At 42.3% G+C, this 19,870-nt stretch overlaps 1 protein-coding gene across 3 annotated transcripts in view; it reads right to left on the bottom strand.

The window, feature by feature from the left end:
* pknox2 (pbx/knotted 1 homeobox 2) overlaps positions 1–19,870 on the bottom strand; it is a 94,797-nt gene that overhangs the window by 2,773 nt on the left and 72,154 nt on the right. For all 3 annotated transcript variants that reach the window (XM_080779807.1, XM_080779809.1, XM_080779808.1), the window contains exons 5-11: positions 15,271–15,442; positions 12,853–13,038; positions 11,926–12,061; positions 10,190–10,287; positions 3,096–3,215; positions 1,927–2,003; positions 243–421 (exon numbers count right to left, since the gene is read on the bottom strand). In XM_080779807.1, the coding sequence (XP_080635933.1) occupies positions 243–421; positions 1,927–2,003; positions 3,096–3,215; positions 10,190–10,287; positions 11,926–12,061; positions 12,853–13,038; positions 15,271–15,442 (968 nt within the window). The remainder of the gene's footprint in view (positions 1–242; positions 422–1,926; positions 2,004–3,095; positions 3,216–10,189; positions 10,288–11,925; positions 12,062–12,852; positions 13,039–15,270; positions 15,443–19,870) is intronic.

Here is a 19,870-nt window from a genome sequence, read left to right as displayed (position 1 = left end):
TTAGAATTAAAAGACAAGTAATTTTATGTGTGGTCGTGCTCGGGTGTTGCGCTATGAAAATAGCAGATCTACTGTAAACGTTGTGAGCTTGTAGATCTCCGCATACCACCAAGTGTAAAATCAGGCATTACGACGGCATCTTATGATATTTAGTCGACTAAAACTACACTAAAACTAAATCAAGATTTGCAGTCAAAATCAACACTGGCGTGTAGTAGTGAGACAAAAGAGTGCTGGCGTACTGTCTGAGTTGTTGCCCAGCTGGGACCTGTGCGTCTGTAGAACTCCGGCCACAATGGAGTCAGGCCAGAAGCGCTGTGTGGGACGGTGCTGGGACTTCATCTTCTTGGCCTTCGGGGCTGGATCTGGGTTACTGGCGTCCAGCATGGGCTGCAGGATACGTCTACGAGCGTTGATGAACCTGGAAGAGAGCAGTGGTGGAAAAAGTATAAATACTGCAAAGTAGATGCACTCCGTTACAAGTATGGCCTCACTCACACCTTAGTTTCGATCTAGCATACAACATTGATGCATGCTAGCTGTAAGCAACATGTGTCATGGCCGCCCCGATGCATTTCCAATGGAAGTCACATGGTTTGATACAACATTTTGGACTAATGGCTTTCGGCTGTGTTTCGACTGCCCCCCTCCCCCTCATACAACACAAATGTTGTGTCAAACCATGTGACTCCCATTGGAAATGCATTGGGGCAAGATGTATCACACCCTTTGTATACAACAAGCATACATCAGTCTGTTGCGAAGGTGTGAGTGAGGCCTATAAGTGCTGTATTCAAAATACACTCAATTAAGGCCTCACTCACACCTTTACAACAGACTGATGTATGCTTGTTGTATGAGATGTATAGCTGATGCAAGCTCGCAATGCATTTCCAATGGGAGTCACATGGTTTGACACAACATTTGTGTTGTATGAGAGGGAGGGGGGCAGTCGAAACACAGCCGAAAGCCATACAACAGCTTGTAGTCCAAAATGTTGTATCAAACCATGTGATCATGGAAATGCATTGGGGCAGCCATGACACTTACATCTTGCTTACATCTAGCATGCATGAATGTTGTATGCTAGATCGAAAGGTGTGAGTGAGGCCTAAAAGTGCAAACGTATTGGCATTCAAATGTAATTAAAGTACTAAAAGTACTCATATTGCAGAATGTCCCATTTCACAAGTTCCAAATGTGTACAACATCTCTTGAAAATAGCAGATCTACAAGCTCACAATTGTGCAAATCTGCAAAGTAACTAGTAACTAAAGTGTTCACATTATTGTAGTGGAGTAAATTACAATTGTGGAATTACAAATACCTCCAAATTGTACTTAAGTAAATGTACAGTTACTTTCCACCACTGCCTGGAAGAGAGTCATGTTGATGACACGCAGACAATCCCATAGCATCGCTGAAAATGTTTTGGTTTTAGAGAACTGGACTTGAGTTACAGCTGCACTTTGACTTCTTTCTTCCGTCTACACATAATCCCTTCGCCTAAAAATAGCTGATCTACAAGATACAATGTTGTTGTGAGCTTGTGGACCTGCTAATTTAGGCGAATGTTCCCTCCAGGATATAGGCATGCTGAGGTTCAAAATATACAGCATGTTTTGAGGGGACAAAATGATTTTACATACTATACTACTATATTGTATCCTCTATTTTAGATATCAAATGCTGCTAGTTATTTCCCCACAAAAAGGACATCTCACTCTCTTTTTTTTTTTTACATTTAATGTAAAATAAGACAGTATTTTGTTGCACTTGATATACATGGCCAGAAGATGGAGCCACAACACTGACAAAATATATGCAGTCGGACTCAAAATCAAAAATTCAGCAAATATCACCATAAGTAGTATTTGTAATTCTACAGGCACAAAGACAGTCTTATATAAAACGCCAATGCCTTACCAGTTGTTGACTTGTAGCAGAGTTAGATTTGTTTGTCCTGCAATCTGCCTCTTCTCATCTTCTGTTGGGTAGGGATGCTACGAGAAAGAAAAATAAACAACAACCACCACCTTAGTTTTCTATATTTATTTAAAGATGTTGGTAATTTTCAGTTTAGTCATAGTATTAAGAATGAACTTCATATTGGCCTTAATACTAGTACACTATTAACACTATCTACACACTGACAGAACACACACACACACACACACACACACACGATTCGAATTAGAATCGTGATTCCCGTTATGAACGATTCAAAATCTATTAATAATTTTCTTTCTTTAAATTTTTCTGGTTACAATTACAGGAGTTTTCACTACGTGTTTGTGATATGAAATGTAGCCTTACCCTAATCACAGTAAACATCATGTCTTCAGTCATTTTTCAGTCAAGTTACTGTAGTCACTTCAATTCAGCACAGCTGAGGTGTGTCTGTCAACGAGGAGCCAGTTGACCCTCATTGACAGGCAACAGGCATCAAGGCAACTCGTTAGTGTGAGTGTGTCTCTAGTCTCTGTACAAGTGATTGAGTTCAACCTGTGCAATACATTATGGGTTTCTGCATTCTTTCTTTGCATGTGTGCATTTTTACTACCAGTTAGACTAAGCCTACCAATTTTATTCATTTTACAGATGTTTTTACTTGAATGTATTGTTCCGGTAACTGAGTGAGAAAAAGTAACTGAGTGTCAGAAGTTAAAACGTTTTGTACATGTTGTCTTGGATTTACCTTTGTGTTCACATCATTCAGTTGATAAAACCTTTACAATAAGCTTTTTTAAGAAATGTACTCTGTTTTCATGCCATGAGACTGGAGTAGATTGTGATAAAATCGTATGTATTGAAAGAGAATAATTACATTTTGAATAGAGAATCGTTTTGAATCGACACACACGCACACGCACACACACACACACACACACACACACACACACACACACACACACACACACACACACACACACACACACACACACACCTACAGTAAAGTGTGCTCCATCATACGCCTGTGTCCCGTGCCGAATAAACCAGACCTACAAGCTGTTGTGGGCTTGTATGGTCAGCTATTTTCAGCACGCGACACTGTTGTGCGACAAAGCAGGCTTTAACCCTTTCACCTGTCTCACCATGAGATGTTGGAAAAGCCAGGAGCGCATGATGTTGGTGGCATGCTTGGGAAGTACACCTCTCTTATTCTTGGACTTCTTCTCATCGGCGTCCAAGAGGGAGGACAGGTCCAAGTTTATCTGTCAACAGACAAGCCAAGGTGCACAGGAGAAAAGACAGACCCAGCGTATTAGGGATTGGTTAGAGTTGCCACGGAAACAAAGGAGCGTGCCAATTACCTCCTCAAGCATCACCATGGCAACAGAATTTGAGTAATTATAGTTAAAACATAAAACTTGGTGGGGAAGAAAAAGAGGTCGATAGTCTGAATTACATGAAAAATAATTAAAAATAATATAATCTCATAATACATAGGGCTTTTTATGTGGAAAACTCTCTGAAGAACAAGCCTTTATTTATTAACACAAGTTTAGATTTGACATGAGCAAATTATGTCATGTTTTTATTTGTTCTGCTTACCGGTAATTGTAATTTTTTTTAGGAATTTAATAATGGCCGCTGTTATTCACTGTCACAGAACAAGAACTGAAAGGTATTGTGATATTTACAGACATTATGTGTGTGTGTGCGACTGTGCGTGTGTGTCCGTGTGTGTATGTGTGTGTGCATGCATGCCTTTGTGTATTGTATGTGTCCTAATCGCATACAGTACACAAATACAAGCACTATTGTCCCTTAAGTAATAATGTTCAAATTAAACAATTCTCTGTGTCATTGTAGCAAGTAGGCTACAGTTATTTAGGTAGGACAACATGCATGAATACATAAGGTAAGTCTGGCGAAAGAACGGATTCATTTGCTGCAGACTGGCTCTGGGAAGTCACAGGGAAAGAATCCCAACTGAATTTTGAGATCACACACACACACACACACACACACACACACACGCACACACACACACACACACATGCGCGCGCACACGTGTGTATAGAGCCTGAACCTGCTGTATTCCGTCCGCATGCGCACTTCACTCCACGCAGCCCATTTACACATACAGTAGTAATCCCCTGCAGAGCTCACACACACAAACAAGCCTCATTACGGTTGCAGCCGGGGTGTCACGTGTGCCCTTCCTCCTCCAATCCCCCTCAGAGCCGGGAACCTGTGTTCCGGGGGAAGGCGCGGTTGAATTAATTGGCGGCACAGAGGTGGAGTGTGATTACCGGGAGCTTGTCGGCGAGTATAGCTGTGGGGCCCGTGTTCTATTCCCAGCCCGCGTGTAGCTCTCTGCCTTGGCTGGGTCCTGGGTATTCACCCAGGTCTCCTCTGTCTGTCAAACACTGAATTACCTGCCTGACACTTTGGCCCACACGCACGCTGACACCACTTTGACAGATTGAACACTGCTAAACTCCCCTCGCTGCTCACTGCTGTTTTTATTCATACCCATAGGCCAGTGAGCTGGTTCTCGAGGCTTGATAAAAAAAGGACCACAATAAATCTAACAGGGGCAGTCGGTAGCAGTACTGAATCAAGAACACTTTGTTTGTAGCCTACGGTAATGACCCCAATTTAGTCATTATGCCAATTATGACCACTGCAATTGTACTTATGGTTAACCTGCCTGTTATGAGCCTCCACTGGGAGGGTAGTGTGGCACTGGTCCGACTGCTCATTATAGTCCGACCCAAAACCCTAACCATACGGCACGTGGACGACACAGGGTGAGTCTTAACCGCCCACAGGGTGAGTCTTAACCGGCCACAGGGTTAGTCTTAACCGACCACAGGGTGAGTCTTAACCGTCCACAGGGTGAGTCTTAACCGACCACAGGGTGAGTCTTAACCGGCCACAGGGTGAGTCTTAACCGGCCACAGGGTTAGTCTTAACCGACCACAGGGTGAGTCTTAACCGTCCACAGGGTGAGTCTTAACCGACCACAGGGTGAGTCTTAACCGGCCACAGGGTTAGTCTCAACCGGCCACAGGGTTAGTCTTAACCGTCCACAGGGTGAGTCTTAACCGACCACAGGGTGAGTCTTAACCGTCCACAGGGTGAGTCTTAACCGTCCACAGGGTGAGTCTTAACCGACCACAGGGTTAGTCTCAACCGGCCACAGGGTGAGTCTTAACCGACCACAGGGTTAGTCTCAACCGGCCACAGGGTTAGTCTTAACCGTCCACAGGGTGAGTCTTAACCGACCACAGGGTGAGTCTTAACCGTCCACAGGGTGAGTCTTAACCGTCCACAGGGTGAGTCTTAACCGACCACAGGGTTAGTCTCAACCGGCCACAGGGTGAGTCTTAACCGACCACAGGGTTAGTCTCAACCGGCCACAGGGTTAGTCTTAACCGACCATGTCGTAGTCGGACTGACGGGATGTCGGACTAATGCGCAGGGCCCACTGGGAGGAAGTAGCACCTCCGTCATACTCTTCCCACCACCCCAGACTGTACAAGTCAATAGCGCAACAACAAAGATCAACCTCCCTGCCCGACTTCCCTTCCCAGAACACGGCCAAGTCGGTTAATATAGACGCTCAGCCAAGCCGGATGCACTGCAGTGGATTTGAACCCCCTAGAGACTCCAGGATGGTGGACAGATAAACTGGACACAGCTGACAGCGTCAGCCTGTTGCACTGTTGCACTTGAAAATTGAATATGAAGGGTGCTCAAGGGGCAGACACAAACAATACCCACAATCCACTACACACGTACACTCACATTCACAAGTCCACCGTCAGGTAAGTATCATTATCACTACATATCATTACATTAGAATGGATTCTCTCCACCATTACACACACACACACACACACACACACACACACACACACACACACACACACACACACACACACACACACACACACACACACACACACACACCATAGTAAAGTACTGCATATCTCATATCCCATTAGACAGACAGACAGACAGACAGACAGACTTGGAGCGCGTGTATAAAATGTCTTGATATTCAGTGGGCATGATTGTTGCCCATGAAAGATCTACTGCACTGCAAAGAACGCCAAGGATACAGGTAAGGTAAATACAATGGACTGAATTCTAAATGGCTATATTTGGAAAGTTGGAAACATTGACAATGCCTCTCAGCCAATCACATTGCGAGGTCAGAACAAACTGTGACATCACCACCCACATAAAAGAGATTGCTCAAGCTTTTGAATTACATATTGCAATAGTGGACATCATTGAAGAGTAAGAAGACCCTTACTGGCAAAGCCATAACCTTGGAGTTTGAGCAAAGTGATAACATTGAGAATGTCATGGCCAACATCTAGGACAAACAACTGGATGTGCATGGGAGGGGCTAGCACCCCTCACACATATAGCCTTACACTATAGCCTTATTTATGACTCAGTGGCTCCATTTGTGCCTCTCAAAATCCAACCCTACGTCCTCGTCGTGAGAGGTAGAAGCAGGTAATGCTGACTAACAGGGCTCTGGTAAAACCTGCATAGGCTAATGTCCTGAGCAGCGAATACATCAAGAATGAAAGAAAGTGCGAAAGAAGTAAAGTACGAAAGAACGTTGGTCTTCCCCATGGTCCTCTCTGGTAAGGCTAATCATATCATCAAGGATGGATAATCATATCATCAAGGATGGATAATCATATCATCAACGATGGATAATCATATCATCAAGGATGAAAGTACTGATCATGCCCACTGAATATCAAGGATGAAAGAATGAAAGAAAGTACGACAGAACGTTGGTCCAGCATGGTCTTCTCTTTTTTTCCCCTAGGTAAATGAGGTCAATGGTCTTTGACTGAGATTTGGAGATTGAGATGAATCTGAGATTCAGAGTGAACGAAAGAACGAAAGTACGTTGAAGATGTCGTCTGGGTCCAGTCCAGAACAACAACTATGCCCAAAAGAACAAAAGAATGAATGAAAGAATGAAAGGTTCTTTTTTAAGAGCCACCTCCTTTCCTTTTGCTGTGACCTTGCCGTGGTGGAGAGGCTTGAGAGACTCGATGACCCTGAGACTGTGATGCCGCCCGTGGGGGTACCGAGTCCACAGGTTCAATGACCCTGAGACTGATGCCGCCCCGTGGGGGTACCGAGTCCACAGGTTCAATGACCCTGAGACTGTGATGCCGCCCTGTGGGGGTACCGAGTCCACAGGTTCAATGACCCTGAGACTGATGCCGCCCCGTGGGGGTACTGAGTCCACAGGTTCACAGGTGAGAGTCCATACAAACAACAGCAAAGTCTCTTTCTGGAATTAGTGTGGTGTTTCACTGTTGCCACAGCAGTAATAATTGCTTGGAGCTGTGCTGGCAATGTACGCACATGAAAAAAGTCATTAATACACTGTTTAGTAAACTCCCAGGCCAAAATGTATCAGGACAAAGTTTCACCACTAAAGATCAGACCTGATGAACGTTGGAATGTTTAATACATTTTGCCCTGGTAGCTTCTGGCCAACGTCCTAACCCAAGTGAAAGAGTTCAAGTGGATCTTGTTCACGAGGACGGGGAGGACGGTGCATAACAAAGGGGCCGTGTCAACAAGCATCTGCCAGTTGGCCACTGGCCTACTCTGGAATGCATGCCACTCCCCAAATACCCATTGTAACATTCTGTCTGTGTCCCTTTTATGCCCATATATGGAGATCTCTATATCTGTCTGCCCTTTTATTAAGTAATGCCCTTTATCTAAGTAATCCTGGGCGCTATCCTGGGCAGCGGACTGACCTCATGCCTCCTTCTATGCATGAGGAGTCCAAGCTGCTTCTTTTCACCTGACCCTTGGCCCTTTTATGTCCATATATGGATGTACCGGTCAGATTGGCGGTTCTTGACAACCGCCTATCCGACCTCCTTGATGCTGGCCAAAGTGGCCATGATGTGAGTCGGTGGTTGGGCAGTTTTCAAGATGCGTGAACTACAGGCGAACGGACATACAGAGTTTAGTACATTTATTGTAAGATAGTTGGAGGTAGTAGGCTGAAAGTTACAGAGGTTACATCTCCACAGTGATATATTATGTTCATATCCACATCTCTCGTTGGTGTTTCTAAGTACAGCCTTCTACTGTATAATTTTCATCAGCCACAGGGTATTATTGTTATGGATGCAAGAGGATACAGTATATTCTTTTATTGAACAAAGCAATAATATGGATAGACAAGTATTACAATCTTTACGGGTGTTTATAGGCAAACACCATCTATCCTTTTCATCAGCAAATGGTTATTGTTATGGTTGCCAAGATACAGAATACTATTTTATTGAATACAAAGCAATATGAATAGTCAAGGATTACCATTTCTCTCTCTTTTTTTGCTTTAGGGTGTACTGTACAGGGAGCTCTAGAAGTGTTTTGACAGTGACTTTTCTGTTAGCTATTTGAGCTCCATTCTTTTGTTGTTTTGAAAGTGAAAATACATAGATCATGAGGTGAGAGTACTGTGTGAGATCAATTTCCAAGGAATTTTATTTTATGCCAAATCAGATAAAGATGATAAAGACCCAGAACAATTTATGTTCATTGCCTTCCCATTTCAGAGTGGCACGTGTACTGTATTGGGAAAGGTCTGCGGTAGTACAGTAGGCCTATGTATGTGTACTTTAATAAAGGTCTGCGGTAGTAGGCCTATGTATGTGTACTTTAATAAAGCAGTCTGATGAAGGAGATATAATGGAAAACACATTAAAGGTCTGCGGTAGTAGGCCTATGTATGTGTACTTTAATAAAGCAGTCTGATGAAGGAGACATAATGGAAAACACATTAAAGGTCTGCGGTAGTAGGCCTATGTATGTGTACTTTAATAAAGCAGTCTGATGAAGGAGATATAATGGAAACACATTAAAGGTCTGCGGTAGTAGGCCTATGTATGTGTACTTTAATAAAGGTCTGCGGTAGTAGGCCTATGTATGTGTACTTTAATAAAGCAGTCTGATGAAGGAGACATAATGGAAAACACATTAAAGGTCTGCGGTAGTAGGCCTATGTATGTGTACTTTAATAAAGCAGTCTGATGAAGGAGATATAATGGAAAACACATTAAAGGTCTGCGGTAGTAGGCCTATGTATGTGTACTTTAATAAAGCAGTCTGATGAAGGAGATATAATGGAAAACACATTAAAAAAATTAAGTATTGTGCTCATGCACTAAGAAATATAATTATAACAGCCTAGAGCGTCTACGGATGGCATGTATACAGTATATAAAGTTGTCATATTATGAACAAAAACTGCATGTTGAAAAGGATACATCAGCAATCCATCAATTTGTGTGAAATAAATGTATGCTATGCTTATGCATCTACAATGCAATATGTTCTCTCACCCACAGGCAAGGACAACAAATAACTTTCTGAGCGTTTATTTTCTCCGCGGGGGGTATTGAATTCACATTGTTTAGAAGTGTAAATCGTTATATTAAGATGTGTGATATTGTTGCCAATCAATTTGACTTAATACCCATAATACCATGGAAAATACTTGCTTCTGATAGGCTGTCAGGTGTACACATGCAGTACATGCATTTGACACGGTTTCTGCTGTGTCTGACATTGGTGCATGTTGTAAATCTCCACATCATGTGCATTTGACACGGTTCCTGTTATGTCTTTAATTATTTACATTACATGTCCTACTAGATGTCTACATACATACTGCACCTGCTGGCCTAGGCTGTGTATGTACAGTAGATACCTATCTTTGATTATATATTTATTATTTACCTTTAGATTTTTCTCCTTGCTCAACCCCGCCCCCCAACCCCCTGTTTCACTTTCTGAATGGAGCTTGCACAAAAACTAATTTCATCCACTTTACACTGTGAACCTGCGATGTGACTGAATAAAGTTGATTCTGATTATGATGCATTTCCCCCCTGATGATAACTGGTACCGTGTCGGCGTTAATCCTCACAGATTATGCACAGAGCCGCAGTGAAACTTCACAGCATAATCTTCACAAATTGTCCATAGTATCATGGGAACAAATTCCACTTTGTGTGTCAGCAGGCGGGCTCGTTCGGAGACAGTGAGAGGAGGACGCCTGCCGGGGAACCTCCTCTATGATCACATAAAGGGCCCCTTTTAAAAGAACAAATCGTGGCAGTGGGTGGGAGAGAATTATTTTGGACAAAACAGACGCTCAGCAGCTCACCTGTGAGTTCTGGATATGGATGGTTCCCGGGGCCAAACCCTGAGTTAACACCTGCCCTTGTGATGTAACCATGGCAACCGGCTGGTACAAGGTCCCACCTGAGGGGATAATTTGCGGTTATGAGTATCAAGTGGCTTCCCTCTACCAGCGAGCTGTCTGCCAGTAGCAGTCTGATCCCACATTACCTGATTGGCTTATTAACTTTCCACCAGACAACATGAACCATGTAAACAAGAGAGGGAAAGATAATTGAATGTGTTTCTTCTCTTAACCCTGAAGAAGAGATAATGTTGGGTTGGTATTGATCAGGACACCCTTCATTACAGTCTGTTAGAGCCTTCAACGTTTAGTGATCAAAGGCAAAGATATCGATTGACTTCGTGTTGAAAGGTGTTTCCAACATTTCATTGTAGACGCGCTGCATCGTTCACCCTGCCGCACTGAATGACGATATTGTGTGAGTGTCACATTAGAATAAAAGCAAGTAAAATTATTGAATGGCAAAATGATAGGCTTTTCCTGTCATTATGTACACAGATCTGAAAGCCCAATTAGCCCTTCGCTAAGCTCCACCCACTCCACTCTGCGATGGCAAGCTGTCCTTCTCACCCATTGAGATGCATGTTAAGTGACAGGATTTCTCCATATAAATAATCGATCATTTCAGTAGCAAGAGCTTCAAAATGTCTTCTAAACGTATTCAACCAGGCCTGCAGTAGGCTATGCACTGGACAAATGTGCCTGACATTATTTCAATAAACTAGAAATATGAGGAAATGTTAGAGGGAGAAACAGTATCCAATTAAATTAACTTACGACGTCTGACAGGAGTCTTCATTAATGCACGGTAAGACTACGGTGTTTAGTATTATTGCCATCACCTGGGTGGGTCAGTCGTAACTTTACTGACGTTAACCTGCGTATGTGTTCAACAACACAGCCATGCAAAATATCACTGACAGCTATGAGGTGACGAAAGCTTGCCATACTTAGCAAGGGTTTCTAAACTATTTGGATTGGCATTGGACAATCGCTTTATTAGGGGTGGGCTTTAACGAAGGGCAAATTGTAACAAAGCAGGTAATAAAAGCAATGATATTATGCTGAATGCTGGACCTTCTGAGTAAAGTTAATAATTTAGGTCCTCCTTTTAGGTTGAGGGGCTGGCACTTGATGGAGAGATGCATACTCAAAAGAAAGGAATTTGACAAGTTGTCACTGGTTATTATGGCATTGACTTCAAATAAAGTCAATGCCAAATCTATACAAGTTAGCTCTGAAACCTGCTTATATTAACCACTTTCAACCTGAGAGCTAAAAGTTAAAAAATTCGTATATATTTCAGAAATCTACAAGCTATTTGATTCATTTTCTGATTCAGTTCACTGTATAAAATGGGGCTTAAATGTGGGCTTAAATGGTTAAACAATAACACTGTAGAATCTAGTTTTCTAAAGAAGTGCATATTAATTAATGGGGGTGTCATCTGCTTACATTTTTGTGTAGTTGTAACTGATTAATAACAGCAAATATAGCAATAATTTCAGGATGCTTTCACACACTGTATTACAAACAAACAATTATTCGGTGTGACTTCACAACCCATCTTGACAATGCAGTGTAGTGAACACATGCTCGGAGGTGATTTCAAACTAACAGGGGTCTCTGCGGTTTAAGGTACTAATGAGCACAACAACGTTTAATGTGTGTCAGTGAGTGTGCACATGTCTACTCACCTGATACCACATGGGAGTTAAGAGTTGCCATGGCCACGTTGCCCTGTTGCAGACCCCCAGTGGCCACCACAATCCCTGAGGGGTTAACAGAGCTGGAGACAGAGGTCATGGATGGAGAGGAGGTCTGAATTAGTTCCTGAGGGATCATAAAGAAGAACTAGTGAGAAAACCTAAAGAGCTCATAGTCGTCTCCCTCATTTAAATGAAACCTAACTCCCTCCAGTCCCAATTTATCCAGTGCTGTGTCGGCCGGGGATATTATCTAAAACTAGTGACGTAATGGAAACTAGAGTTGACAGAACATTTTAGAAAAAAAAAAAAAAAAAAGAAAATCATTGAAACTGTCTGTCTGTTTGGAAAACTAACTAAACTAACTCAAATATTAAGATAAATTGTGTCAATATCTGTCATACATAAGCAAAATAGTGAAAATAGCCGATCTACAAGCTCACAATGCTAAAACTAATACAACCTAAACTAACCTAAAAAATAACCAAAAATAACTAAACTCAAATATTAAAAAAAATAACAGAAATTGAGAAAACATAAAGTCAAAAGAGAATAAATATAAAAACGAATGAACGATTCCAGAGTATAATAACCTTTAGTTGGGGCAGCTTTGAGAGGTTTGTTGTTGTTTACTCACATGAACCCTATAGCGTCCCTAGTCTGGGAATATGTCAGAATAGATAAATATTCGCACTCACAACGTGTCACAACGCATCAACGTGAGCTTGTAGATCGGGTAGATCAGCTATATTCGGCTAAGAGATTGGTGTAGAGGGAAGAAAGGAGGGGACCAAGTAAATAGACCCCTGGGGGGCCCTGGTCAATCAAATATGAATGTACAGTATGTATGCATCCCTCATTCTCTCTCTCTCTCCCTCTAGGCTAAGACTCTGAACATATACAGGATCCATAGCTGACCTGGTGTAGGCCAAGAGAGGTTTGTGAGGGAGAATAAGGTCCTCCCAGGTCATTGCGGAGCAAGTTGTCGCTGTGCATCTTGGTCTTGAGGCAGGTGATGTAGCGGTTACAGAAGTCCTTACAGAGCTCATTGACCTTCTCCAGCTCCAGCAGATGGATCCTCAGCACCTGAATGGCCTTCACCATCTGACGGGAAAAAGTAGGGTTTTATTCCTACATGTACTGTATGTACACGAGATGTGACAATGAAGAAACTTGAATCCTTTAACCTTGAGTATAGTATGACTGAGTTACGCTAGACTTTCCGCATCAATTTCTGGCAGCCGGATTCATTTAGCAGACTTTCACACGGACAACTTTTGCTGAAGTTGGAAACAACCAAACCGCAAGTAATGTCAAGAGACCAAAAAAATGGACCTTTTGCTTCCACGATGTCCACGAATTGGAAACGTGTTCTGCAGACTATATCACTATGGACTTTGCTGATTACACTGTTCGCTGAGCTTTGTTCAGCTTTCATGCCCCAAAGGGGCTTTCTTCATAGTAACAGCTGCAAAACAAAAATGATGTGCTCATGTCCCTGTAATATCATCCTGGATACTGTACTGTAAATATTTCCAAAAAGCATGTCATCCATTATTCACCCATGGCACAGCTCCAGCTTTTTGAAAAGTCTAGGCTGAGCTGTCCAATATCCCCAGTGTATTATGTATGAATTCTGTTTAAGGGGGGATTTATTTTGAGTAGAATCTACATTCTAGGATACTAAGCTTATCCTAACCACGTGTAATTTTCCAAACCACTGGAAAATATTAATATAATATTGGGTTGTGTTCAGATACTTTGTATACTATTTTGTAGCTTTGTATACTACTTTGTATACTTTGTATCTGAACAGTTCTAAACTTATTTTGGATTTGAATACCGCTTGCACCATTTGTTGCATGACATCCCTGTTAATTTTGTCCGCTACCTTTCCTGTCACTTGCTACTTTATAATATTGGGAAGATTATATTGTTAGCTAGCTTATTAAATTATAACTTCTAACAAGTTCATTTTAACCCCCTTTTTTAATTCCTCCGCACACACAAATATTTCTGTGTTGTCACTGCTGTTGTGTCCTACCGACACACCTGCCAGTGAGGAGCACAACACTCCCTGCTGGTGCCGCCACAGCCAGCAGCTTCCCTCCCCCGTCCTCCGAACACGGGCTAATTTTGTTTGCATAGACGCCCAACAAAGCCATGATGCACTATGGTGGATTTGAACCCACAATCTCCGTGGTAGCTGGCAGAGTCTTTACCCCTGCGCCACCCAAACTTCGTGTTATTGAAAGGCGCTAGCCCCTCCTATGCCCAGCTTTGTGTGTTTGTGTAAACACAAACATGTCATTGAAGACAAAAGTGTGTAAACAGAAACATTGAAGACAAAAGTGAGGACGTAAATTGTGATTGGCCGGAATGAGATGATGTAAAGTGTAACATTGGTCAGCCTTATCTTTACAGTCATGATCTATAATATTATAGCATCAATATGGTCCCCACCCCCATCCTCTCTGCATGACTTACTTTAGAGAGCTCTCCCTCAAAGTCAGCCCTCAAGGTCAACTGAATGGGCTGAAAAGTGCTGGGCCAAGGAGGAGATAAATCAGCTAATTAAACCAGACTCGTTTAATCAGGGGACCAGTAACTCTGGTGCCCAGCGCAGTCAGTCAGGCCCTGCCACAATGTTCCCGTCCTGTGGATGACTTAGTGTCCACTGGGAGAGCTGCCTGCCTGCACTCGCTGCTCATAAACCACGCAGATGCCCAGTTAATTGACTGTTCAACACTTGTCGGCTTTACCCCCTCGTCTTTGTCTTCTACTGCAACATCTCCCTCTCCCGTCACAGTGAACATGATCAGCGCCCACCTATCGCTTCTCCACGTTTTTAATTACAGCTAGCTGCTGTGTAAGGGGGCAGTGTGGGGGGGGGGGATGTGTGGGGCTTAAATGAAAAAGGAGGTATTGTTTGGCAGCAAAAACAATAAGACATCCTGTAAACAGATAGGGCTATATATTTTATGAATAGCTTGTAATGTTTTATCATCTCCCCATTCAGTCAAGTTAGGGAGGTTTACCAAAATCACTGCAATGCAGGCGACGGGCACAAGAACAGCAAAGTGCTGGTGCTTAGCTGCAATCTGGAACTAATTGCAGCGGTTGGAGGTGGTCTCCCGAATCTTCCATTGAGACTCTGAGACCACCCTGGTGTCAGGTGACTCAGGTAGGAGGACACCTACTTGGTTGACAAGCACCACTGCCTGAAGCCTATAAGCAGGGATTCTGTCTTGGAGAGTGATAGAAATGTGGCCTCCCGTAGCAACATAATTCTATAGGAGCCAGCGTGGCGTGGATCCGCATCCCGGGGAGACTCACCAGATTGTCTAGCTCCGGGTCCTCACTGAAGAAGGGCTTGTGGTCCTGCTCCTGTTGGTGCACAAAGTTCTCGATGTCCACGTCAAAGCTGGCCGAGGTGATGCATTCAGAGCCCTGTGTGGCCTGCTCACACTTCTCAAAAAGCAACGCCAGCAGAGGGAACAGTGGATGTCTGCAGGAAACACAGGGGCAAGGAGAGGAGGGGTGAACATTACATGTTACACTCATCATCATACGCCGATATTGCGTATAAAAGACCTGAGGCCGATTATACGAATGCCTTCTAAATCAGTAGTTCTCACACTTTCAAGATTTTTCTAAAATGTTCAAAAAAAGTACAATATCTTCAATTTTTGAAAAGCCAACGCTAAAATCTAAAGTGACACAGATGCCTTCCCGGTTTTAATGGCTTATGTTAACCAAATGAACCGAAGCATTCTATTATATTCTGGGGTGGACTACAGATCTACAAGCTCACACTGCGGCTCGTTGTTTATAAATAAGCAATTTTTAGCATGCCACATGTCGTACAATTAAGTATAAATCAGGCTTATGTTGTTATTTGGCTCGCTGGAAGGGAATATTAGGGTTTTATGAGCTTCAGAATGTGGGGATGTGAACAAAAGTAAATAAGACTTACTTAAAACAAAGACTTACAGAGAATGATATATATATTTAAATTCCTTTAAAAATAATGCCACAATAACAGCCTCAATTAATTAACAAGAATAAGCATAGATGATCTGTCTTCACAGGATTAAGTTAAGTGTTTCTGATCGTGCATACTTGCCAATACTAGTGGTGGAAAGTAACCAAGTCAATTTACTCAATTTATACTATTTACTTCTACTCGGTGGCAAAACAATACAATACATCAACCAATGTAGCCCTACTATACTTTCCCTTTTCAAAATCACAACATGTTGCGATGAGTCGCATCACAGCTTAGATTGTATGACAAGTTTGGAAAAACTATACTTTTCCTTTGGTAGACTTACTAAAGTGAAATAATGAATGCAGGACTAGTATTTGATATATATGGTATGTTAATTTACTTAAGGCCTTCCATTGCTCTGGTTTTAAACAACATGAAACAACGTGAATATAATAGACAATATTCAGCAGAGACATCTTTAAGTGGGTGCAATATGATACAGCGATGGGGGAAACATCATTCAGAAGCAGTTTGTACGTATGCCACACATTGACAGCTCCTGCTGAATTCCTTCACAACAAGCTATAAATTATGAGTTCCACATTTTTTGAGTAAAGTATGCCTCAAGACTCTGCAGGGTGTTCAAAGAGGTCCTAGCCTGCAAACACAGCAGCTGCCTGGTTCTACTTGGTGCGGTTGGTAGAATATAATAATAATAAGTTACGATGGTTAGAAATGTTTGACTAAGGCAGAAGTCACGTCAGTCGCCCCTTTTGCATACCAAGTCAAATTGTGACAACAACCAATCATAGTAAATAATAACGCTACTGTAGATGAAGCTGCTTAGCCTATACTATTGGCCGACTATTCAAGTCGCTTTTAAATGCTTGTCCGCCTAACGAAAGGGATCCTGCAAATGAGAGCCATTGGAGTGGCGACAAATGAACATGAATTAATATGGTAATACCCACACTGTATATATTGTATATGTGAGGATATCTGATGTTAGAAAAGTCTACCGGAAGTTCTGAAACACTAATACTAACACATCACAATAGAGCGGGCCTAGTTTGAATGTCTTTTAGAAGAGAAGATCTAAGGGCCGATTCATACTCCTATTTTACCGCTGTTTCGGCGCTGTAGTGCCGAAATGATTTCGGCTCGTCATAAATTTCCAGTAGCACCGAAGAGCCGACTTTAGGACGGTACCCGCCCCCCCGAACCTCAAATGACGTCAAATTGTAGGCTCTACAGCGCCGAACCGACTTTTATTCGGCTCTAAAATAGGAGTATGAATCGGCCCTTAGTACTGTAATGATGCTTATAAAATTCTAAATAAATATGATCGCGTTTTGTCTATTTTAATTTATTGTTATCTGCATCTCTCTATGTTTCTTTGTACCATTAGTGCCACCACTGGCAGCCTCTGTAGACATCTTTAAAGCAGAGCTCAAGACCTATTTTTTCCACCCTTGCCTTTAGTTGAGTTTTTCAAATCTCTTGTGTTGTTATTTATATACTGTTGTGCCTGTCTCGATTAGATTGTTTTTAAATCTCTGTTGCTATTCATGTACGGTATTCACTGTTTTTCTTGTTTTGCTGCCTTTTTTATTGGTTATTATTGATTTATTATTATTTTGCTTTTCTTTTTGCTCTGTAAAGCACTTTGCGCTGCATTTACAGTATGTCACGTTATGGCACTGTTATGTGTGATCTGAAAATACCAGATATACAAGCTTGTCCATTTTCCACCGACGACACCGCCGTACGACAACATCTAAACCAGGCTTAATGTGGTGCTATATGCTGGGGGGGCACTAACCCGTGGCTCTCATTTGCAGCCTTTAATAGTCGTCTATATTATACTCTAATCTGACTGATCCCAATTTAATGTCGCTCCCTCAGCCACACGCGCTAGGAATACTGAAGAGGAAGGTCACGTGCACAGTGGGCGGGCTGCAATATCATTAAATGTGTCTGTGGAGACAGAGAATGAGATTGAGACATGGAGAGAGGGGGGAGAGAGAGATGGAGAGTGAGAAAGAGAAAGAGAGAGAGAGAGAGAGAGGCGGAGGGAGGGAGGCATGTTGGGATGGAGAGAGAGAAAGAGAGAGAATAATGTTTGTATATCTAGGAGGGTGAAAGGGGGGAGGGTATAAAGTGCCAAAACAACCCCATTAGCACATAAGGAGTAATACTTTGTGGGAAAGAGCGAGGTACTGGATGTTTACTTTACACAATTGATCTACTATAAATGCACCATGTGTCTGACCGTGTGCACGGCTGAACCGTTCGCCCCACCAACTTCAAAAGCGACACACGCGTTCCACACCCACACAGGGAGTTCAGTGCCCGGTGTCGAGTCGGTCAGACGCACGGTTGTCCAGAACCGCCACTAAAGGCCTCTGCCCAGGCTCTGGACAGGGCCCCTGCCCATGGAGCTGGCCTGTTCTGACGTGATAACACTCCATATTTGGCCGACCTTCTAAACTGAACTTCTCCTGCTCTGTTCATGTTGAATTAAAGTTATGCAAAGTTATTCCAAACTGAACAACAGGGTGCTGAGGGCCCCTACCATCCTCTTAAATAAATGTTCAACTGTACGACATACAGTACAATATACAGTATGACAGATACATGTAATAATTAATTCTATGCATGTATGTAATAATTACTATTAGGCCTACTAATAATCAGCTGCTGCTCTTGTCTGAGCTGAGGGTGCAAAAACGTTACATATTTTACTATTGACAAATGGGAGATAATTGTATTATTTGTTTAATTATTTGCTTGTTTGTTTGTTTGTTTGTTTATGTGGCAACCATAAGTCTAGCCATGTTATTTTGTATTTCCCAGTATGATATTGTTATATCGTTTCTTTCTGTCTTTAAAGATGAATCTCTGGCATTTGTAGAGACAGGAAACCATGGCCATGAGAGAGGAGAGATAGAAATGTGAGACACTAGAATTTCGCCGGCCTTCGGCCGGCGAATCCTAGTTACATTGCAGCGCAATATGGGAAGAAGGAAATTGCGTTGACAGAGTTGACAGACTCCACTTCATGTTTCAGCTGTGTTTTTAAACTCAGTAGTGTGCCCTGCACATGTAGTAACGGATGGGTTATAAATTATTATAATAACAGAAAGTGTTTTTTATTTCTCATAAATACGCAAACATGGTGAAACAACTACAGTCACAGAGAGCAGTGCCAAGGTAGCTGCTGCCTGCTAACGATGCAAACAACAGCCTTGCCTGTCGTGTGTGTGTGTGTGTGTGTGTGGGGGGGGGGGATAGCACTAATTTTCGACATTTTACTGTGTCATAAAAATTTACATCTGTAGCCTATATTGTGATTACATTTGACCGTACATTTGACTCTTGTGTTATATTCTTGTGAAATATTCAGTAAAGTATTGTGGTGAAATATTCACCCCAAGTTGATAAGATATGCAGAGAATATAATACCAAGAAGCCCCAGTTTGAAATGCATTAGGCCACAGACCCCCATTTGATACCATTTGCTCTCTGGGAAAATCAGGGTCCATTTGGTTCCATTTGTATGCTCTTGGAGTATGATGACTGTGCTAACAGTATTATCATAAAATATGTCTCAGTTTGAAGATTAAAAAAAACATATTTCATATGTGTGAGCTTGTAAAGTTGAACGTTCAACCTAGAGACAGTGTTGCCAAGTCTGATCATTATAAGCTACTTTGGACTTGTTTATCTATTGGTAGTCCTTGACATGGAAATGTTTGAGTTCCACTGCTCTGAAACAACATTAGACAACAAAGTTTGACAGTCAACACTATAATTGATTATTTTAAGACTAATTTCCGGACCATTTCTGATTTACCTACTTTGAACTGGCCTATTAACATTTTTATAGACCTGGTTGCTTGTTTCACTCTCACATCCACGATATGTGGCAACCCTGGTCCCTGG

Source organism: Protomyctophum bolini (assembly GCF_963924005.1).
Source record: "Protomyctophum bolini genome assembly, chromosome: 13".
Lineage (NCBI taxonomy): Eukaryota > Metazoa > Chordata > Actinopteri > Myctophiformes > Myctophidae > Protomyctophum > Protomyctophum bolini.
This window is presented reverse-complemented; position numbering and strand designations above follow the sequence as displayed.